The 23,603-nt window shown below is 38.9% G+C and overlaps 1 protein-coding gene across 3 annotated transcripts; it reads left to right on the forward strand.

Moving 5' to 3' along the window:
- The first annotated feature begins 647 nt into the window (after positions 1-647).
- Positions 648-8,976, forward strand: LOC147326997 (uncharacterized). Of its 3 annotated transcripts, XM_086297453.1 has the most exons (5): positions 648-1,036; positions 6,741-6,830; positions 7,167-7,325; positions 7,649-7,744; positions 8,155-8,976. In XM_086297453.1, exons 3-5 carry the CDS (start codon positions 7,293-7,295, stop codon positions 8,431-8,433), a joined length of 408 nt encoding a protein of 135 aa, XP_086153579.1. In that variant the 5' UTR covers positions 648-1,036; positions 6,741-6,830; positions 7,167-7,292; the 3' UTR covers positions 8,434-8,976. The 3 variants fall into 3 exon arrangements, with proteins under 3 accessions (XP_086153579.1, XP_086153581.1, XP_086153580.1); XM_086297455.1 differs by lacking the exon at positions 648-1,036 and having other exon boundaries at positions 6,632-6,862; XM_086297454.1 differs by lacking the exon at positions 648-1,036 and having other exon boundaries at positions 6,701-6,830.
- The last annotated feature ends 14,627 nt before the right edge of the window (positions 8,977-23,603 follow it).

Consider the following 23,603-nt stretch of genomic DNA (forward strand, 5'->3'; position numbering starts at 1 on the left):
TGTGTTACATTAAAAAAAACAGGAGTTGCCGACTTCTGCTCAGAAATGATTTCAGAAGGGAAGGGAAGGCAACACAATAACAAAGCTTCAGCTACACTAAACAAGCCTGTAACACTTTTAAAAGTATGATTATGCAAGCTTCTGTAATCCTATCAGCTCGACTCAGATATTTTTATGACCACTTGTTCTTGTTGTGTTTACATTTGTCATCCAACAGTAAAATAAAATGGATGGGATTAAAAAAAGGTGCATGCAAAGTTTGTTTGCTCACCAAACCTCACCAGTCACATTTAAGTCAGTTGGCAAAAGGTAAGAAACTCACTGCATTTATCAAAAATGAATAACTTTAATGGGGTTCAGCCAAGGTTCGCTAAATAACTTATTAATGGCTAGTAATTTGTTTTATTATTCTTCCCTTTTGACCTCAGCATATAATTTACTAAACTTTGACTTCTTTTCAAGGCTGGATTAAGAGGATAACTCACCGTGGGCCATGTTTCAGCCTCCACAAATACACAAACTACAACTGCTCAGCTATCTTAGCGGTAACCTGAACATTTCTTACTGCATACTACACTGTAAAAACGATAACTAGCAATTGTTGATTTCACTAAAGTTTTTAAATTAAACTGACTTAGAAATAAAACTTTCCATTTACAACCTAAAAAAGCTTGTCTACCCAACAAATTTCTTTCATTGTTGTCCTAACTAAGATTTTCTAGACAGCATAACAAAGATTATCAACTTTTGAGCAGAGTTTCTGAGTCAAGTTGGGAACCAGTGGGAAACCCCGTAGATGACTGGCACATGTGGTCTGAACAAGTTTGAACTAAACCAAACGGACTTTCAACTGAGCCTGAGCAGACCTGAGCTGTGTGATAGTGGTTTACCATGTGTTCTAGACTAAAAACCTCCTAAGAAAATTTGAACCATCGTGGCTAGATTTGGATGTAAAATGCAATTTTTCGACCATTGAGGATTTTCACTTCTGCAGTTTTGGACAGGTGCTGGAGCTGCCGACCATTTACCCTAGCAGGTAAGCTAACTACATGTGTTATTAAGATTTTCTACAAGCGCCTAGGCTGCATCCTCCTGAGGACCCGGGAGGATGGAACTAGTAAAACACTGAAAAAGGCCAACTATAGCATTTTTAAGTTATCTAAGTGACTTAATTGACCCCCCCCCCCCTTGGCTAGCTATCGAGCTGGTGGGTAACAGACGTCTCCGAAAGCGTCGGAGCACTTTTGCAAGTATATGTTGTCTTAATAAACTGAACAGATATTAGCAATTTACACAGCTACATTAACGCCTGAAAATATCTTAAAAGTTTATTTTGTGACCCAGAAAGAGTAATATTAAAACTAATTCCACAGATAGAATTTGCACATGCGCAATAAGGATCGGGGAGTCCGATCCGTAACTTTTTTCTCTCGTTTTTTTTCTACATTATATTGAAATGTTTCAATATTGCAAACATTTTAAGAGATGCTTATTATAAGGAGGACGTATTTCTCGGACGCATTTAGAGGAGTCCACTATGAATTTGGGCAGCCTTCGTCGCGCCGCTGTGTCGTAATCGGGCTACAAGCAGCCTCTGAAGGTTTTAGCTCAGAGAAAGACTTCAGTAGATTCATTGCTGGACATCTCTATAATGACTTTACTGTGAAATGGGAAAATGTTGTATTTTGTTTCTTTCGAAGGCAAAAAAAAGATGTTTATGTAAGGTAGTGACTGGAATAAGTCACAAGGTGTCGCTGTTGAGCTGCATATATGGTGTAAATGTTAGCAATTTTGGCCATTCGTCCTCTGCAGGACACCGTACTTTAGATTTCTTGTTCGCGCGGGCGCCATCTTGGGTCAGTGTTTGCTGTGATTTGCGAAGGTAAGCACTGCCAGTGGCGAACTGCATCAGTTTTGTGTTGTATTCATCGCCGAGACCGTGGAATGTTGTAGAAGGCACGGTTATTGTTACTTAATGTGTATTCTGTGTATATGTGTTGTTGTATTTTGCAATGTTGATAGTCACGGAGTGTTTGCTGTGATTTGCGAAGGGCCAGCAGCAGAGTTGGAGTGGTGTTTGCCCCTGCTTCCGAATAAACGGCGCGGTCCGAGCCACAAATTGAACACCTGTGTCCGACTGGTCTCTCTGCGGTGCACCCCAATCCAACACAATTTAACACAACGCAGAGTCCGGGGTGTAGGGAGGCCCCTGCACTGGTTGGGTTACATCTTTGGTGCCGTGACCCGGATTTGTGGCACTTCGAGACCGAAGAGAAAGCAATGCCGACACCCCCCAGCTACGCAGCCATAGTAAGAGGTGTCGCCATCTGATGGGGTGCTGAACTAAGTATATAACTGCCTGTGCAGCTGTATTACTGGGACTTTCATCTCCCCAGGCATATCCTTTGAAAGTGAAATCTTGGGGTGGTTTCATTTGAGGGTTTCTGTCCCTGAAAAAAAAAAAAAAAAAGACTCAGAGACTTGAATTGTAGAAAGAATGCTAAATGATGTTCCCTGTCTATAATGATAATCATTGAATACGGTTAAGTAATTGCTGCTGATTTGTGTCATTCACAACCTCTGTGCTGAAGTTAGTTGTTTAACTACGCTCTGAGTTTAATGCTGTTTTTTGTGAATTCTTTTTTTTCTGCGTTATAGAATGATAGTTGTCATACATCTGTGTTGTGTTCTATTTTACTAGAAATATATTGTACTTACTCACAGTTAAGCATACTACAAGTAGCCCACACACATTTTCTGGTGCAGCTAAATTAGAGATACAGGACAGTGAAAATGTTGAGAGACGTTGCAGACACTCCAAAGAGGGCACAGCCTCACCTTTTGAATGAAGGGGCTACAGCTAGCGCCAGTACAGTGGACCAACAGTCATCAGTGAAGTCGAAGCTGGTCACCCAGTTCCCCAGCTTCACTGGCCAGCGGTTACAGTATCACACCCCAATCAGGGACCTCACCGACTCTGGGCTGGGCACACAACAGACCCCACCACCAACCATGCTTTCACCCCAGACTGATCTTGGCGTGGCTCCAGCTCATGCCCCACCACTGCCACCCTATGGAGGCCAAATGCAGGTGCCCTCACACCTATCTGAAATTCGCCCAAGGTCAGTGCCAACCAACCAGACAAGCCAGTCCAACCACAGCCCTCTAACTACAGCCCCTCCAGTGTTTCGGCCAGATATACAGATAACTATGCCCCCTGCTTTTTCCCCTCAGGCCAGTGTCCATGGGCCCACTGCTACACCGGCACCCCATGTTGCCTCATATCCCAACTACCCAGCGGTGCACAGTACCCAGCATCCCACCCTGAACCAATCACTTAACACTCCTTACCCAACGATGACCGTTCCATTCAGCCCCCAAGCATACACCAGCCATCTGTATTCCACACCTGCCCCCCAAGCCGCCATGCCAAGCCCCCTAACAGTGCAGGGAGTGGGCATAATGAATAATCCCTCTGCAGCCGAGCAGACCCTTGAAAGTTCAAAGCATGGGCTGACGCCCCGTTTGCCCCACATGCCACTAGCTGCTGTCCACGACTCTCGAGCCCCCCTCCACTCATCTGCTATAAGCCCCAACACTGTCATGCCCCCTATCGTGAATATGACCCATGGAGGTTCTATAGCCTATATGCTCCCGAAGCCGATCGAACACCAGCTGCTTTGGCGACTTGAACTTCACCCACCTCCTAATCTATCTTGATGATCTCATCATATTCTCCAAAACCTTTGATGAGCATCTGGAAAGACTGCAGCTGGTGTTCGATCGGCTTCGGGAGCATGGCTTGAAGTTAAAGCCTTCTAAATGCCACCTAGTGAGAAAGGAGGTTCAGTATTTGGGTCACTTAGTGTCTGCTGAGGGGATCCGGACAGACCCAGAGAAGATCAGCAAGGTGAAAAACTGGGTGAGGCCCACAAATCGCAAAGAAGTGTTGCAATTCCTGGGATTCGCTGGATACTATAGGCGGTATGTAAGTGGGTACTCTACCCTAGCTGCTCCCCTGTACCGCCTAACTGCTGGTGACCCCAGAAAGAAAAGGAGAGGGGGAAAGAAAAGTCTGGCTACCGACCCACCCTTTTTGTGGACAGATGAATGCGAGGAGGCATTTAAGACCCTAAAAGAAAGGCTGACAAGCGCTCCAGTGCTGGGATATCCTGACTATAGCTTGCCCTTCGTTCTGCAGACGGACGCCTCAGGGGAGGGTCTGGGCGCCGTTCTAGCTCAGATCCAAGGTGGAGCTGAGAGGGTCATAGCCTTCGCCAGTAGAGGTTTGAGCCCAGCAGAGACAAGGTATCCTGCACACAAACTCGAGTTCCTTGCTCTTAAATGGGCGGTCACCGACAAATTCTACGACCACCTCTATGGGCGTAGATTCTCTGTCCAGACAGACAACAACCCTCTCAAGTATGTTATGTCATCAGCGAAGCTGGATGCCACAGGCCAGCGGTGGGTGTCTAGGCTGGCTGCTTTCGATTTCGATGTCCAGTATCGGAGAGGACAGTGGAGAGCAGGCTGGTGAAGTAATCAGACAGGATGAAGAGTCGGACATGATCGAGGACGGGGAGACTGATAGCCTGGAAGGAGGTGTGGAGGGAATTTCACCTGAAGCAGCAAATGGATCACTTGCCCCCACAGGACCGGAGGAAAGGGACCCAGGGGCAGCACAAGAGAGTGAAGATTGGAGGGGGAATGAGACTGCCAGGGTCACCCACTCACCTCCCAGACCAAGAGAACCAAGGAGGAACTTGCCGAGGAGTCGGCATCCCCCAAAGAGACTGACTTATGGGTTGAGAGTTAACGAACCAGGGGAGGATCAGGAGAAGATAGAAAGGGGATGGAAGCTGTGGCAGAGGGCCAAAGCAAGAAGGGCTGCAGGAAATACATAGGATACACACATAGACATTTTCACATTACACTGCACATCTTCCACCACCATTATTCTTGTGTACATAGTGAGACTGTTCTGTTTTATTTTGTTTTGTTTGATGACTGGGACGCCATCACTTAAAGGAGAGGCGGATGTAAGGTAGTGACTGGAATAAGTCACAAGGTGTCGCTGTTGAGCTGCATATATGGTGTAAATGTTAGCAATTTTGGCCATTCGTCCTCTGCAGGACACCGTACTTTAGATTTCTTGTTCGCGCGGGCGCCATCTTGGGTCAGTGTTTGCTGTGATTTGCGAAGGTAAGCACTGCCAGTGGCGAACTGCATCAGTTTTGTGTTGTATTCATCGCCGAGACCGTGGAATGTTGTAGAAGGCACGGTTATTGTTACTTAATGTGTATTCTGTGTATATGTGTTGTTGTATTTTGCAATGTTGATAGTCACGGAGTGTTTGCTGTGATTTGCGAAGGGCCAGCAGCAGAGTTGGAGTGGTGTTTGCCCCTGCTTCCGAATAAACGGCGCGGTCCGAGCCACAAATTGAACACCTGTGTCCGACTGGTCTCTCTGCGGTGCACCCCAATCCAACACAATTTAACACAACGCAGAGTCCGGGGTGTAGGGAGGCCCCTGCACTGGTTGGGTTACATTTACTTTATAATAAACTTATTAGTTATCTTAAATAAATTTTATTTTCACAAATGCAAATACAGTAACAAAAAACCTAATTTTAAACATTACTATAATGATGTTTTATGTTACATAAAATTGATTAGTGGATCACTTAACAAAAAGGCTATGAAAACTATTACCATTTGTAGTAATTACAAATTATTTGAATGTATGTAATTCTTTGTATTACACCCCCTGGCATATGTTAATTTTGTTCTGATTGTATACATGTTCTGTATACTGTTTCTTAATAAAGTTTAATATTTAAAAAAAAAAAAAAGGTTTTAGCTCAGAGTAGTGGCCAGCGCAAAAAGTAATGTTTAATGTTAAACACTCTGAAATTCAGACAGACATCACTAAATGACGGTATCTCACACTGGCTTTTTACAGCACTTCTGCCATGGTAAAACTTATTAGCTTATTACCCGTTTTGTAACCAGTTTCAATGTTATCTTTGCATGAAAACGTTATGTTAACCTTGACAACAAACTGGGCCAAGCACGCGTTGTCATGGAGACTCTTTCATGGGTCGGTGTAGGATATGTGCGCCAATTATATGACAGTGATATAAGTAACTTGCATATTGTCTAATATTTGTCTAATATTGTTTTTTCACTTTTTCAATAGTCACCGTTTATCCGGTGCAGCACTGTTACTTTAAAGTAATGTTTAAAGCTGACTTGACAGTTTGTCAGCTGGTGTAAGATTGCCTAATGTACTGTAAGTTAATGTCACACGCAAATTAAAGTTGTACTTCATGCTCTGTATTATAAGATTGCTACATTTTCAGAGCTTTTTACATAATGGGGAAGGAGACAATATTAAAGGAATGATTGTGTGTTGTTGATGTATACTGTGTTACAGATAGTATTAATTTTTCTATAGTTATTGCATTTTTTTATCATAGTAACAAAAAAATGTTTGAATTCAAGCTTGCATTTATGTTACATGTCATGTATGTTATCAATCATATACTTGATATAGTAGACAAGTGGTTATATGTAAGTTAATATGATTCCTTACATATTTTTTTCATGATGTCTCTGGTTTTGGCTTGTTGATGTATTCAGCTCCTGCATCTATGGATTCCTTCTGTGTGTTAGATATGGATGTTTTATCCCATTGCAAAAGTGCTTTTGGCAAAATTGACTATGTCTCTTGTGTTTCAGGGGTGGAGTTCATGCAGTGCCGATTTTGCAAATTCACAAGCTCCAGTCAAGAGACTCTTTTGAAACATTTCCGCCTTCATCACGGACAAGGTGCACATTGGCCATGCATTCACACAGACTTTGTATGTGTATTTAAAACACCTGGAGCATTACGATCACACCTCTCAAGGTCACACTCAATAGTAAAAATCCACAAAAATTTCACATTTCAGTGTGAACATAATATATATTTGCATATTGATACTGTTTTTTGTGGAGGGTGTTTCTATTCCTGTGCAAAATGTGTATTCATGAGAGATTTTTGAAGTAGGTTTTGCGGTTGATAACACAGTCAGGCATATAACATGGTGCAGACTGTACAAGGCAGCTACCCAGAAATTTTCTGTGCTGAATAAATGGCAATATTTTGGTTATTGTCTTGTTTAGATATCTGAAGAATTTCATCGGATCACAAGCAAAGACCTCCTGGGGACGTTCAATGCATCCCTGGACAAATTTGTGCCTGGCCTGCTGAAACTATACCGGTCTAAGAAGGGAGCTCTTGGTGAGGAGATGGAAGACATCTTGGATAAACTTGATGAACAGGTAAGTGCTCCTTTACCTGACATTTTTAGAAGAGAGTATACCTTTGTCATAACAGAAAAAAATGTTGGCTTCAGCCAAAACACATCAATGGAAATGAATGTCATCAGTCATTACTTTGTTTTTATTTGGCGGTATTTTATTTAATTTGTAAAAAGAAAGTAAAATTGTTAAAATGGTGTTTTGTTTTTTTAAGTTTTACATGTTGCTGGGCCTGATCTGTATTTTATTTTCATTACTATAAGAGTTCTGATTTTGCATTGTGTGTAGGTACACCACGTTACTATACTAATTTAAATGTCTGTTTTCCACTGAATACTCTTTAGACATCTGACATTGTGTCCCACCAAAAGACAGCAGCACTGAGAGGCCTGCCCATTTTCCTCGGAGAGGATGCAACACAGGTTTTCCTGAAGTGCTTAGTAAGTACAAAAACGTAATGCAAGAAAAACTAGTTGCTATGAGATGTTTTTAAAAGATGATTTAATCCAAAATGGAAATGTACACTTCCTCAGTGCAGTCCAGATAATTTTATGGTGAGGATTGCAGTTGTCATAACTCTCGCTGCTTTTTTTTCTGCTGAGGAGCACCTGGGCATTGTTAGCGGGTGTTCAACAGCAGAAAATATTTTTGTACAAAACTCATCACAAGGTTGGTTGGTGAAAGATATTGTGCCGTTAATTAAAGGAAAATAAGCTTTTTCTTTTTAAAACCTCCATGAGTCAAATGAGCATCATGGTATAGAGGTTAAAGTTAAGATCTTTAGAAATGTATTTTGTCTTTAATTTTTCTTAGCTTTCAATAATTCATATTTTACTTTTCTTCTCTTCAGGACACTGACATTTTGGAACCAGTGTTGAACGGTGCATCAGTTGCCATCCTGACCATCCTGCAAGATGACGATGCCGATACGTCTGTGCGAGAACATGCTGTTGTGTTGGAAGGGGACATCGTGCTACATAACATTCCAGACCTCTCTACTGCCTTGGCATACCTCTTTGGCCTTCTGTATGCCCTCAACATTGATTATCCAAAGCAGATGAGTTTACCTTTGAAGCAATTCAGGGCATCTTTTTTGAACTCGGTGGCTCTCGATGCTCACAGCGCATAAGGTCTCTAAAAACAAAGCTTTTGCTGTGACTGTTAACGGGGAAGCCAGACATGAGTTTAACTTGTTCTTAAACATGTTCAAGTGCATTGTAGAGTCATGTAAAAAAACAAAACAAAACCCAGTAGTTCAACCCATTTCCCTCTATATAATCGTTCATTTTACCTGATAGTTCACTGTTCATTGATGGTAACATTTCTAATAACTTTTGACTTCTGTAGTTCATCATAGTGAGCCCATGTAAAATGTCAATGTCTGGGTACAAAGGCAATTGTTTGTTGCACTACCCTATTTAGTGTGCAATAGTTAAGTTAAGCTTTTACAGGACAGTCAGGGTGTGAACGTGAATGACTAAGCTGCTGGACACTTTTCTTTTTGTCTGGACTCTGGAATTTTAATGTCTCTGCTGGGGTGCTCAAAGCACCCTAAAGAAACTGGCAACACGTTTTTTTCTGTTTGTTTGCTTTTTTACAGAAATTCACCCCACTGCCCATGACCTTCTGAAATATACTGAAAGCACTGTTGAAAAAAATAAATACGTTTTTACATAACATTCAGTTGTGCTTTGTTTTATTCTATATCTGTTTGAGTGTTTTTTCAAGTACGATAACAGCATACATTTTTCTTTATTAATATTGGTAAATTTTCAACTCACTGGAGTAAGAATTGTATGATTATTCAACAAGAATATCTGTGTTTGGTGAATTTAGGAATACATGGCCTTGGAGGGAATGATTGTATGTTAATTCAACAGGAATATCTTTGTTTGGTGAAGGCAGAAATACATGGCATTGAAACCAGAATTTCTTTGTTAGACTTACAGGATTATCCTAATTAGGTGAACAAGTAGATCCAAGTTGGCAGAACATGAAAATATTAGTTAAGTCAACTACAGTTGGCAGAAGTTGAGAAAACTCAAAAATCTCTTGCATCATGTTGCCTTGAAATTTTAAGTTTTCTCAACTTTTTCTTTTTTACAGTGTACATCTTTCAAATTAATTTCGACTAATTAATATAAAAGTACTTTTTAAGTATATGTATCTGCAAAATATCGTCTTGTTAATGCTGAAAAAGCATTTGGTATATACCTTGATTTTATTTTTACACCTAGAGGAGAGCGTTTCCACAGTGTCCTTTATTCTGTTTACACATTCTTCACACTCAAGGTCACACAGAGTAAGTGGGGGTGGGGGGGGGGGGGGGGTCAACTTTCTTCTGTTCTTCTCGTCATTGCTCGCTCCCCCTCGGTCTCTTTTTATCCCTCTGGAGAGAAAAAGACAAGTGTCTGCAGCAATTGCCCTCAGTGTGTGTGTTTGCGCAGAGTGATCACCCAACTGCAAATCTGGCGAGACCTTCTTGTTTCCCACTGCTTTTCCTCTTTTTTCCTGTTTCTCTCTTTCGACACGTATCTCAGTTTCCTATTGCTTCCCAACTTTACTTACAGACCCGACTCAGCGGCTTCTATTGTAGCCACTCTGTGAGGTCAGAGAGTGTAAGTGTTGTCAAATGCATGTTAGCCTCACAGGACTTCACTCCTTCCCTTCTTTCTGTTTTTAAGACATCGAAACCACAGTAACCACGACAACTCCGGGCACAATTACTAGCAGCTCCCCTGTCTGTGTGTGTGTGTGTGTGTGTGTGTGTGTGTGTGTGTGTGCGTGCGTGCGTGTGTGTGTGTGTGTGTGCGTGTGTGCGTGTGTGTGTGTGTGTGTGTATTACTGTGTTTGTCTAAAAAGGGAGAGATTGCAGCGATTATGAGCACAGACCACATGACAGAGATGTGCCCCGGCTTTGTTTACACATAGATAGAGTTCCCTTAATGTGGTCACTGCAGTAATGTTGTTTTGGCCTGAACAAGGTTAGCGGTGTACTAAGCTCACACTGGGACTCGACCAACATGTTTGCCTTGCTGTACATGCAATTAATGGTTTATCCTTAGAAAAAAAGGTCAAACACAAACTTTAAATTTTCCATGTTGAAAAAAACTTTCCTAGGAAGCATTGTTGCTCAAATTTGTTGCTGATAATTAAAAACAATTCCACCAGGGATTGATCTGACTTCATAAAAAGCTCATCAGAATATGTGGTTTAGAAAATGCCATATTTACATTTATACTACAACATTCAAATATAGTTGTGTGTTTTAACACACAATTGTTTTAACACACAATTATATTTTGCCCTAAAATAATTTGCATTACTACTGATATTAACAACTTTTCCCACACACTAATAACCTGTCAATCACAAATTGTTGGGTAATGAGCACACCCAAGATAACTCTTCATTTTGTAATTCAACATGACATAAACTCATCAAGAAAGTGTTCATAGAGGTTAAGCCAAGAGCCATGGGCCCAGACCTCTGTAGGACTGGGAGTCTTTTTCAAACACACAAGCTGGTGGCTTCCATAAAGAAGGCAGGTTTAAGGTACTTCCACACTGGCTACGTTGTTCTGACCTGGAAGCTACCTGAACCTTTTACTGCATACAGTCTATATTCAGCATGAATATGTTACACCTGCAAAAATTTAGCAATGAGAGTTGCAACTCGATTTCCACTAGCAGTAACTAGAATATGCATTTTGGAGAAAATGGGGTGGAATTGTTTGCTACAACTAGACTTGGTCTTCTGCACTTTAAGGCACCACTGGTCTGATGCTAAAAATCCTTGTTGCTGTTGGGTTTTTTTAACTCGTGTTTCTTGAAACTAGCCTCTGGCTTTTTGTTTAAAAGCTTGATTGAACTGGCTAAAAACCTCAGGGAAGAGAGCACTGAAAACAATTTCAGCTGAAACTCTTCCAATTATTTGAAGGATTGAATTTGGAAAAATCTGACATTTCAGAGTATTGTGTTACTCTTTTATAAACTAGGCATTTATATTTTAAAAATTCAACACTAATAAGGCCTTTTGATAGCATCCAATTAGTAGCTGGAGGCTACTGGGTTTATTTTGAAAAATGTGAAGCTGTAGATAATTGAGCTCAATTTCTTTGACTATTTTGGGTCTTTCCTCTGAAAATCAGACACAATTCTGAGAATCATTTTCATTTTCTAAGACTACACAGGGCATTGAGCTAATCCAAAGTTTAACATCTTTAACTTCTTTCCAGCTGCTTCCAAAAGCAACAAAAACCTCAGTCCACATTTTTTTCTTTTCTTTTTTTTAATCTAAATTTTTGTTTGTCTTCCTGACATTAAAAGTATGATCAACACATCAGGATAAGTAACAGGGGAAATAAGTTGCTTTTCTTCTCTTTTCTCCAAAATTCCTGATCAAATTATAATCGTACTCAATGAGGCATTCCTTCACTCAAATGTCCACAGATTAAAAATGATCCATCTACTGGCTTTCAAGGAATGCATTCCTCAAAGCCAATAGGTGTCTCAGGACAGGGGCGTAATTTCCAGGGGGGTTAGGGGGTTTATGACCCCCCCAATAATCAGACCCCACCAATATAACTCCCCCAATAAAATTATGAATTATCTTGCATAAGTAGGCTGTTGATTTTCTTTACTCATTTCAGTTAATACCAGCAAAATAGTTCCATGTTTAATCATCTGGGAATTTATCCAGAGTTATATATTTATTTAGGCAGAGATCTTGAACCCCCCAATGTTCAGCACAAAGTTACGCTGATGTCTCAGGAATGCTGCTGATGAGCGTCACACAGTCACGTGGGTGTTTTAAGTCTGGAATGCTGATTCTTTTCCCTCATTTACCTACTGCACACTTTCTTCACCAGGCGGTGATGAAGAATACCTTCCAACTATATGTCACACTGGTGTTTATTCTGAATATGAGCCGAATGATCGTAACTTGGTGCGCTTCGCGCCCTTTCATTAAAATTCAAAAGCTTCGCAAACTAATACCAGACAGGTCTTTAGATTCCCCTCGCCAAAGATCATATGGATTTGTTTGTAGAAGTATGAGGCGTGAAAATGGTTAAAAATTACAACCAAATCACAAAATTACACTTTCACTTGAAAATAGGAGGCTTTTTATTGGGTTTAGCCTGTGGCATTTGTGCTTCATGGTGAGACATCGAAATTCATCATGCCATTTCCTGTTACCATTTGGTGGCGCTGTCAAATATTACAATCAAAACGTATTCAAGGCTAGCTCCTTATAATACTTAAGATGTTTGGTCTACATTGGACAATGTACGTGTGAATGACAGCAAATTCAAATGTCATGGCGAATGATCAAATTTTACCACGAACACGTCCAACGAAAACTTAGCATCATCCCCTTCTGTAGTTTATACAGACCAAATATGAAGTTTATTGGATACAATCTTTAAGAGAAGTTTGAAAAAGTATAACCTCAGGAAATGATCAAAATAGCATCGTAAAATCAACTTTCTGTTGGGTTTGGGTCACATGTCCCTTTGTTGTACATCTTGGCATATTACATGTGTGCACCAAATGTCACAGCTCATTCTATGTACTAGCAACACTTTTCACTGGTGGCGCTATAAAGTCATTTTGAAATACCCATGTCCAATAAAATACATACATCTTCACCAAAATATTGCAGTATTTAATCAGTTTTTGAGGATATTTAGGCCCCCAAAATGGCAATTCATCATAACTAATAATGATAAACAGAGGAGATACAATGTACAACTGTTAGGGTCACTGTCAGGCCCTAAGAAGGAATTTAGCTGACAGCAAAGCGAGATAGTCTGCTGTGCAACAATTGCATACATTTCGCAGCTATTTGTTTAGACACTGAAAATTACATTTAAATTATACTTGTGATCTATAAGCTCTAACTGCATTGTTCACCGTTACATATAAGAACTACTGAGCCACTCAAGCTGTTAGGTGGGTGAAGAGTGGGGAAATATGTTGTGTCATGCACTTGTGGGTAATATCCAGGTGCTTATTTGACACATGTGAGGGCTGGTGTTTTCACTGTAGGTTCATATTTTTAAATGGTATTTATTCTAAATACTATACACCATACTATATGTACCTTATGGTATTTTCATGGGTAAATATTAATTTGGCCTTGGAACAAATGAGCAATTAGGAAAGTGTGAAAATTTCATTTATGTGCAAGTCAAACTGAAAGCTAGTCTAGCTGTAAAATAGCTCATACACAAAAACAGTTCTTAATCACATAACTACTAATTAACAATTAGTAATCATTTAAGCACCATGGTAACGGTAAAAAAAAATACCATAAGAATAAATGTGCAAATATCACAATAAAACAGCAATCTCAACTGCTATTCGAGGCAGATGAAGTGTCTCTATAGATAACGTTTTGCTTTTCATGCACGCTCTGCTGTTGTGAGTTTCATCTGAGCAAAACCAGGTTCTTCGTGCTTTGCTCGTGAATTGAAAACCTAAACGACGGCTCTCCAAAGCTGTCAGCTCTTAGTGATGCTTTCAAAACAGGTCTTGCTACAATATTAGCACCTAGGTCTTTAGAAAAATTGGTATCTTAAATTGCAGCTCCTCAGACATTATTTTTAGACAAAAAATGTCTGGTGGTAAAAGCAGGGGGCTGGATTAAAAAGCTACAAAGTACTGAGGACTGAATACAACATAAATGAGGGAGAACAGACGGACAAAAACGGGCAAATAAAAAGAGGAACATTTGTCAGCTATTAAAGGAGAGCCAGACAGAAATTGATAGTAAATTACAGAAAACAGAAGTGTGACCGAAAACTAGAAAAAGAAGCAGCCTTTCAGTTGGTCTGAGAAAGACATAATGTTTAAAGGAGAAAATGAAATGAGAGGGGAAGCTAGGAGGTGGACGGAGGAGACGGATTTGCCTGCTGCAATCTAAGCGGGTGTACTTCAAGGCCTCGGTGGGGGAGCTGAGCTTTGAAAGAGAGACAAAAAAGATGAGAGAGAGAAGAAAGAAAACTGTTCCAGCGTGTAAGGTTGAAAAGAATGAATGAAGGACGGCTCCGAGTAGCATTAGGACAGCAGAGAAGGCAGTTTTATTTATGCATGCTAATGAATATGGCATGTAAGATGCCTGTTGGTGTGGAATCCATTATATACATATGTGTTTATAGCATTTAAAGAAGAGAAAGAGCAGAGCAGTCTGTAAATAAAAGACACAAATGTACGACACGAAAGCAAGTCCAAGAAACACATCTACGTACATATTACACAAGGCCTGTGGTCAGCTCTGGATGCGGAACATTACCTTTATTTTGTGCTGTTCCTGCTCTCGACTGGTGTTGGCTGATGGTAACAAAATGCATGTAATGCGTTAAATGGGCTAATTATACACCATGACTAAGCATCAGCAGCTGGGTAAAACAGGAGAGTTGGTCCAAACGTGGCTGCAACAATGTTCTCCTTTAAACCCAAGTGTAATGAACATTTTGAACAGATTGTGGAGTGAAGAACTATGATCGAGGGAAGTAAGGACACAAAGATAACGGGAAATAACGAAACACACTGGAAGAAGAAAAACGAAACAAAAATGTAAAAATACACAGACAATTATAGATTAAAGAAAAAAGGTAGAAAAGGACACAGAAACCAAAGAAAAGTTTTACAGCAGCAGTAATATAAAAATGTCTAATTCACCTGGTTTATGTGTGTCTTTGTCTGTCTCTGTCTAAGTGTGTCTGAATCAATGTGGCCACCAAGAGTCCACTAAAAAGGACCTATGTGGAACATAACCAGGCGTGGACCCACAATATTACCGTAGGGTGTCACGCTTATTCCTGCACACACAGATACACATATGTGCTCATGAACAAGTGACAAGCAAACCTTTAATGAGAAGTCATTCTCTTAGTGGCCTGGTCTTTGAGTCACAGCTTCATTTAGAGGTATCTGTCCGTGTGTGTGTGTGTGTGTGTGTGTGTGTGTGTGTGTGTGTGTGTGTGTGTGAGTGAGAGAGAGAGAGAGAGAGAGAGCGTATTTTTCCCTGTGTTTCAGAAAAAATAGATTTTTATGGTTTATTCCCACTAGGGAGACATGCTTGTGGCGGCCAGAGCCAATTGGATATGTCTGAAAGATTTCTTCTGGAGAAAAAAAACGGAGTGGGTGGGTGAGGCGGGGGGAGAATATGACATAGGAAAAAGAAAGAATTATCTATAGGCTGGCTAAGAGACACATCTTAACAAAGACAGAGTGTGTGAGAGAGAAAGCACAAGAGAGCAGGGGACGTAGGGAGAGAGTGACAGTAAACCACTCCTGTTATGTGGCAAAATAGGATGACCACGGCACAGGATACACCTTTGTAAGAAGGGCCATCATTATGTAAAAAAAGAACTGCCAAAGGGCCTCATCCTTTAAAATAATAATAATAACATTAATAGGACCACATTTTAAAATGGTATCAGAAAATTAGAAGTGAGGGTTATGAAATTTAAGAAGTAACACGCCACTTTGTGCTTCTCAGCTTTCAGGATTGTTATAAATGGAACTATTGCTCCAATAGAGTGTTTCTGTTTCATTTTATGTCTTTTCTTTAACCATTACATCTACTTGGTTAGATTTAGTGAAAAAAAAGATTACGATTTGTATCAAATTAGACAGCACAGTCACCTGTCTGAAAATACTGCACATTTTACACATACTCACAGTCTCTCAGAGGTTGCCTTTGCAAACACAGATTATAAGCCCCTGAACAACTGCTGCCATCTTCCCACTTAGGCCAGGCTTACTCAGTCACATGATCTGTTTGGATAATTAGTGAATACAGGATTTCCCTATTTTATAGATGTTAGACGCTTTTCTTTGCAAGCTCCTTTGACTACGATGACCTGGATGACTGAGAACCTTCACAGACAAGTATTATTAAGGAAAATCATAAAGCCATCCTCCAGTTGAAATTTGGGTGAAGTGTTTTTAACATATAAATATATAAAGCACATGGTTTCAAGCTGCTGCGATTATATCAGTAATCAATCTGATTATTGATAGGCAGAGTGAGAACAAAGGCAGGGGACAAACATGGTTGTTGGAGCATAGGGGCCGATGGTATCATGTTTCTAACGCCACTCAGTGTCTTTGCTGACGGACTGTTGCCAATAAATGAGCTCCATCGCTCTAGTCTCTATGTCCTAGATTTTCCCGGGGTGTTTTGAGGTGTTTTGTAGCCAGTAGGATTTTCACCTTGTTCAAGAAATTTCTCCCTGAGCAAACAATGGTTTTATGGTTTAAGAAAGATTTTTTTCTTTGCCGGCCGCAGTATTACACTAGGTGCACTAAGTTTTCTAAATTTAACAAGGGTTAATTAGAATAGGACGATGGAAAACAACCTTTAATAATATCTGTGTCTTCTCTAATGCGTCCACTTTATGACTGTCTTCATGTTTGTGTGTGCTCGCTCCCATTCTTCTCTACCATGCATATCAAGCTCTATAAAAGCTCTAAACACTCCTTGGGAATCTTATTTGTTCAAAATGTGGAAAGAAGTTCAAACTGCCCCAAGATGCTGCAGCAAACCAAGCCGAAGCAATGATGCAATATTTAACAGTCGAGAGAGAGAAACTGGAAGGAGAAATCCTGCTTAAAGGTGTTTCAGTTACTGCAGACTGTTTCTCTTTTCATGTTAAACCCTCTCATTTATGTACCGCTGCTTTTCCTAAAGGAACAACAATAATAATAATAATAATAAATAGATAAAGGTCCCAGACAGGCGTCCAACCCTGATCATTATTCTTGCTGCTTTATTTATTCCCTCGTTTGTTTTTTCGGCTACAGATACAAGCTAGAAGGAACATGAAAAAATATCATGTTTGATTATTTTGGTTTTCAGTAACATTGAAATGCATAATGAGAAAGTACATAGTCCAGAAACACAGTGACTATGACAGTTTTCATCATGTCACCTTGTTCCCAGCTGTCTTCCACCCACCTGTTCCAGGTCGTCATCTCTCTGTTTATATTCTCATTAGCTGTAAACCCCACCCACACAGTGAAAATAACAACAACATCAGCTCCAGGACGGTCACAGCCAGTTTGAAAATGATGACCTTCACCTCTATAAACATGCACGAATGAACAAACACCAGAGTTAGATCATTAGAAGGAGATCTCAGTCTAAAACAAACTTTGTTTTGTTTTAACATTTTACTGTTAATAAACAAACAGTGAAATAATCATAATAATTAATGTTGCTTCTCTGTATGTTTTGTTGCCATTGACGTTTACAGTACTTACAATAGTCAGTGGTCAATAATGGTTTGACCTCTAACTTTACTGGACAGATTATAAAGCTGTGTATCGATTACAAAGTTATAGTTAAATATATTGTTAACCCTAACCTAACCATAACCATAACCTTATTGTGCTAATTTCATAAAACATAAAAAAAACCTAAATTATGCTTAATGATTTTTTTTAATGAATGAAAACATATGTTTATAACTTGATTGAAATTGTTATTTTAAAATGTGTTCAAAGTGCATGTTGGAGGCAGCTGATTGGTCAGCATGACTAGCAGAGCACCACTGGGAGCACTGATGGGAATAAATCAGGCCGTGTGTTAAACCAAAGAATCAAAAGCTGAATTAATATTGGGATCAATATTTATGTTTGGTTACCTTCAGTAGCTTCAGTCACTCCTCACAGTTGAACTTTGCATGTTTTCTAACACTGCATGGTCCTCAACCACATTACTGTCCTGGGCTTTGCTTTAAATGTGAGCAGAGACACAGTTTTACTGCTTGGCTTGGACTCTGCCTGTCTGATCTCCTCTTTGAATTGTGTGAAAAGCTGTAGAGCAAAGAAGCTTTTAGATTCAACGGTTTCCACACTGTTATAAAGGTTCCTTTAAAATACAGTCATTTTCAATGATGGCTTTAAATGACTAAGTAGCGGATAAAGTAAAGTTAAAGAATAGAGACCTTAATTTTAAAAATCAATAAGTTGCAATAAAATGGAAATTATCTGTACTCGTTTTTCCAACATGACTGTAAAACCTTCAAGATCCTAATTTGGGATTAGGCGACACAGGCTGCCCCCACGTTTATCTTGAAATGCTATGTAAATGTGGCTGCTCTCTCACAACTTTTAAAACTTCTTCCAGAGTAAAAAAAATATTCTTTGTGTTTTGTCAACCCTGGCAATTGATAAGACTTTACATTCTTAATTAAAAGGGAAAATACCGGAACAATCTTTGAAATGTTTTCTATTTAAAGCCTGGCAAAATTTTGATTAGCTTGAGTCACTGGCTTCTGATTTTCTAAGGGAGCAATAAATGACATCCCGAGTGCTGGAACTGAGACCTAACTAAGGAGGAAAAAGTGTAGGTTGGTAATAATATTCATTATTTGGAAAGTTTGAAGAGTAAGTATGGCATTTTTTAATTATGAAAAAGGATTCATTCAGCTGGGCCTTAGACAGGCAGTGTCTGCTATTATGTGTCTGACAGTAAGCTCAAGGTGAGCAATTTAACCAGGGTTTGTGAATTCCTATGCAGATTCTTAATGTAATGTGTGAGCGGTTTAAGAAAAGACATTTCTATTGGCCTGTAAGAAATCTCTTTAACCCCCTGTTTTTAAATCGCTTTATTTATTAAAACTGGTTACAATTTATAATTTAATTTGTAACAACTTTTTATAAAACAAAATACAAATGTTACAGAAGTATCATACTGCTTTAAAATAATTCCATCTCAGCATGGGCCTTCTGCTCAAACATCTCCAATTTTTATAAAAGTTTTATGGCACAGAGATTGAACATATACAGTGATGGCTGTGAACGTTTAAGACCAAATACCAGGCAGCACTGTGATGTGGTGGTTAGCACTGTTGTCTCACAGAAAGGTCCTGACTGCACCATCTGGCCAGGGCCTGTCTATGTGTCGTTTGCTTCTGTGGGAGGAAGCACCCAGAGAGAGCTCACACAAAGACGTACAATTAGTGGTTAATTGGTGATTCTAAGTTGTCCATAGATGTGAGCGTGTCTGTATTAGCCCCGTGTCCGATTTGCCGACTTTTCCAGAGTGTAGCTCCCCTAAATAAATAAATGGAAGAGAATGGATCGATGGGTATATCAAATACTTTCAAGAGATATATATTTTTTGAAAAAGGTCGGTTGACCCACATTTAGACTTTCACACGTGAAAGGCTGAGGTCATGTTTGAATGTGAATATTTCAAAAACTATTAAAGATAAAAGCCTTAAATTTTCACGATTTTGTCTTAACATCAAAATGAATCAGATGTGCAATTTGTGATATATTTATTGTCAAGTATTGGAACATAAAAAATATAGAAAGCATATCTAGTCTGATGTGTTTCCTCTATCCGTACAAGTTCTATGCGCATTGTTAAATATCCAGTTTTTGAAGACCTATTTTATTCAGTTCAGTTTAATTTTCAGTTCAGCGTTCAAATAAGAACAACAGTTACTTTAAGGTGCTTTATATTGTAAGGTAAACCCTTACAACAACACCAACAACCATGTTGAAACCTACTGAAATGAAGCAGTCTTGGCAGTCAGGTAGTATTTAAAATATACTAAGAGGTGTTAAAATGTAACAATGTAGTATTTTCATATATATTACAATTCTTGCAGCATTCATTCAGACAGCCAAACACTGCCTCCCTGATCCTTGCTTGTCTGTAGCAGTTGGGGTTAGTTAGGGATTATGACTTGAAAGTGGGTGATTGGACCATTTTCCAAAAAATAAATAAATAATAATAATAATATTAAATACAATCATGAAAGGTATTTGACATATGAAGCTAAAATTCCACAGCAATCATTCAATGTGTCCAAACTTTGGAACATAACATTGTTTGATAAATAAGAGTTTGCAGAAAGCAGAAATAATATAGTTTGAGACAAAATGTCTCTAGATTGAAATCCATTAGACCCAAGTCTATATTCTTGTTATTAAATTCCTGTCAAAGGTATCATAGGTATCATTTAGAATCTTAAACTAGTATCAGACTGTCTCCTGTTTGCACAGCTAGTGCTATACAAGGTGACCCCGAGGCGTCAAGTCTCCTGTGATCAGGGTGGTTGGCCTTTCTTGTAGCCGATGAATTTAACTTGCCCACAAATATCTATAGCTGGACTTTGTGAAATGCTGAGGGGAGATGCTGATTATATTAATGAGGGTTTTTTTTTCATCCACGTGAAATATTCATAACAATGAGAGGTTTACAAAAAGTGGGATGTTTTTTTATCACAATAATGTTCAAAATTTTGTTTTCCTCAATATTTGTCATTTGCTGATTTAATAAGGAATAATTGCGTAAAGGCTGCTGAATCACAGCAAAAGAGAAAGAAAGGGAGAATATGGAGTAATAAGCATGCAGAGGAGGAAGGCGAGCGATTGTTGGGAGACTGTTGTGAGTGGAAAGAGCACGAGGGACAGAATGTGTGTGCATCCATTTCTAATGGATGTTTCTGCTTTGTGTGTGGGTGAATATGTGTTTGTCTAAGGTTTTATGTTGCCGTTTTAGAAGCCCACTAATCCTGTTATGCAACAAATGGTTCATGTGTGTTTGGGGTGGTGGGGAGGGGTATCTTAGTCCCATCTAGCTTCATCTAATTCTTATTCACCCATCTAACTCACCCTGTTGTGTTAAAAAAAAGTGAGACATTCAATAACACACAAGGGTCACAAACATTGTGCACTGGTAGTGATTATAGTGGTGGAAAAACAAAGGACATGATGGGTAGCATGGGGTAACGGTTTTTAAACTCACTTGATCAATGCATCTGCCCATTACCTTTTCTTTGACTTGTTCCACCTTTCTCCTTAGTGCTTTTTCCTCGACTTTCACTCATCTTTCCTCAGTGTTTTGGGACTGCTCATTAGGTAGGGTTTGCTGGTTATGAACCATGATGTCTAATTGGGATTGTCAGAAAGACAGAGACAGCAGGGGACATAGTGCTTCGGCATTTGCAAGTGCAATAAGTCAACTATGAGGAGAAGAGATGGAAACAGAAACACCTCAAGACTTAGAATAAATATCAAGTCAAGTTTTTGCTGAAAATAATCGAATTAATTTTTGAATTAATTGAAATGATGCTTATCTATCTATGCACACAAAAGGAGATTTGCATTCACATAAAGAAAAAAAGCTCAAATTGCCATTTGTCTTTAATACAGTTGTTACCATAACTGCTGTTATATACCATCGTTATTTATCTGCATCTTATCTCTTAAAGAAATAAAGGGTAATTTCTTTCTGACATTGTATCTTTAAGAAAATAAAAAAACGTATAAATAGAAAACATAAAAATACAATTTCTCAAAGTTAATGTTTTATCATCTGTACTTTAAGTTCTATACGTGATTTCTTTGTTAGGCAGAATTCTTTGACTTATCTTAATCTAAATAAGCTGCATACAGACACTAAAGACCTTTCTAATAAAAATCCTCTGTACTTTGTGTGTGTGTGTGTGTGTGTGTGTGTGTGTGTGTGTGTGTGTGTGTGTGTGTGTGAGTGAGGGAGTCTTTTTGTCATCCATGACCCTTTTTAGATTGCATAGCTTCATTACAGCCATTAGTGTATTAACAAACAAAATCCTCTCAGCGCGCACATTAAAAACATCTCATTCCCACCTTGACGCACAGTCAAGGCCATAAAACAATATGTTACAACCCTGACTAATTACCAATGTGAAAACTTTCATAATTGAATAGCACCCCTTAACCAATCCTGCTTGGCCAACGTGTATTAAGTGAGGGTGTTCTCAATTTGAGTATGCCAAAGACAACAAATGAGATCGTTTGCATGGAAGATTAGTCCAAAGTCAGGTAATAAGTGAATCAAAACCACTTTCTTGTTTAGCTGTTGCTAAATAAGACTCTTTAGCATTTGGAGACTCTGAAGTGAGCGTCACAAAATTTTTATTGAACTCCAGTTCTGAGCAAATAAAGACATGAACAACCGTATGGTCCAGGAAGTGCATATAGATCAAAATGTATGTAGTAAACTTTTAACACATTGTCCAATGTTCTGTTTAACACATTATGTCTGATTTGATTGTACCAAGGCATGGACATCACATATCATATATTGTGTTGAATTACTGTTGTTGGCATCCTGGCATTTCATAACAGCAGAACTACAAACTCCATAGTCAGAGAGAAAGAATATTCCTTCTCTTCAAGATATGTGACAACTGTCAGAAAGGTCCTGAAAGAAATACATAGTGAACATTTAATTTGAAGGTCCTCAGCACTACATAACTAAAAATCAGCAAACCACGGTCAGTACTTAAAGAAACCGAAAATCCCAAAACTTTGAACTGATTCTTAGTTATTAAAAAAAGATAATAAATGAAAAAAAAAAGCATTTTGTTGGTAGAAAAAGTAACTAAATACTGGGATGATTTTCTTATTGCTGAAAATCCTCTCCTAAAGAAAGTCTGATATAAAATATAAAAATATATAAAAGCTAAAAATCCTTTAAAATTAGAAAGAAATGTGACTCTAAGTTCATATTTCTTTGAGGAGCTAAACATTTTTGTTTTTCATATATTTTTGAGCTTTTCTCTTTTACTTTTCTCGAAAGTCACAATATTTTAGTTAATTTTTTAACAAAAAACAAACAAACAAAAAGCCAACAACAACAACACTGGACCCTTGCTCCAAATCCAAACTGTTAAAAATGGAGCTGGTTAGCACTATTCTGGTAGCTCCTTCTTGTAGCTCTATAAGAAGTTTGGTCTCAAAAACGAATGAGTTGTTCCACTCGCCTACAGATTTACTGACCCTGAGAAAGAGCTTAATGCTTTCAATAGATGGATAACGCACAAACAGTTGAGCTATGGGAGCACCCGTGACTATTAATTTAAATGATGTCAAATGGTGCTCATCAGCCTACTTTGTTTTATTGAGTGTTTCTTATCTTTAAACAGTCAAGCTAAATGTCACCTAATTGAGAGAATAAATGTCAATGAAAGACATACAGACACAAATAAAGTAAAAGAAACTGTGACATTCAGTTGACATTTACTATGGATTCATTCAATGAACTGCAATTTTGCAACAACAGTCACCAGTGATACAAATCAATTTGATATTTGTCACTTGTGGGAAAGTCTCTTTTTTTTATAGCATTGTATTGATTATGTAATCACTCTTAATGACAACAAATGCCACTTTTCTTCATTTTTACATCCAGAGTACATCTCACCTAGACTTTCAGCACCTAGGTACGTATTTGGAGCAGAAGTCTGTGGGCTGATTAGAGTTAGAGGGACAGCAGAAGAAAGTC

This window comes from Aulonocara sp. 'chitande type north' Nkhata Bay, linkage group LG6 (assembly GCF_057382095.1).
Source record: "Aulonocara sp. 'chitande type north' Nkhata Bay isolate Kocher_YH1m ecotype deep benthic linkage group LG6, A_spYH_male_GT1.1, whole genome shotgun sequence".
In the NCBI taxonomy this organism is placed as follows: domain Eukaryota; kingdom Metazoa; phylum Chordata; class Actinopteri; order Cichliformes; family Cichlidae; genus Aulonocara; species Aulonocara sp. 'chitande type north' Nkhata Bay.

Excerpts from the sequence above, each read along its gene's own strand:
- LOC147326997 (XM_086297455.1), top strand. The coding sequence starts at position 6,632 with ATGTATTCAGCTCCTGCATCTATGGATTCCTTCTGTGTGTTAGATATG. Across the intron at positions 6,863-7,166 it reads CATGCATTCACACAGACTTT|ATATCTGAAGAATTTCATCG; the intron begins GTATGTGTATTT and ends TGTCTTGTTTAG. Across the intron at positions 7,326-7,648 it reads TGGATAAACTTGATGAACAG|ACATCTGACATTGTGTCCCA; the intron begins GTAAGTGCTCCT and ends AATACTCTTTAG.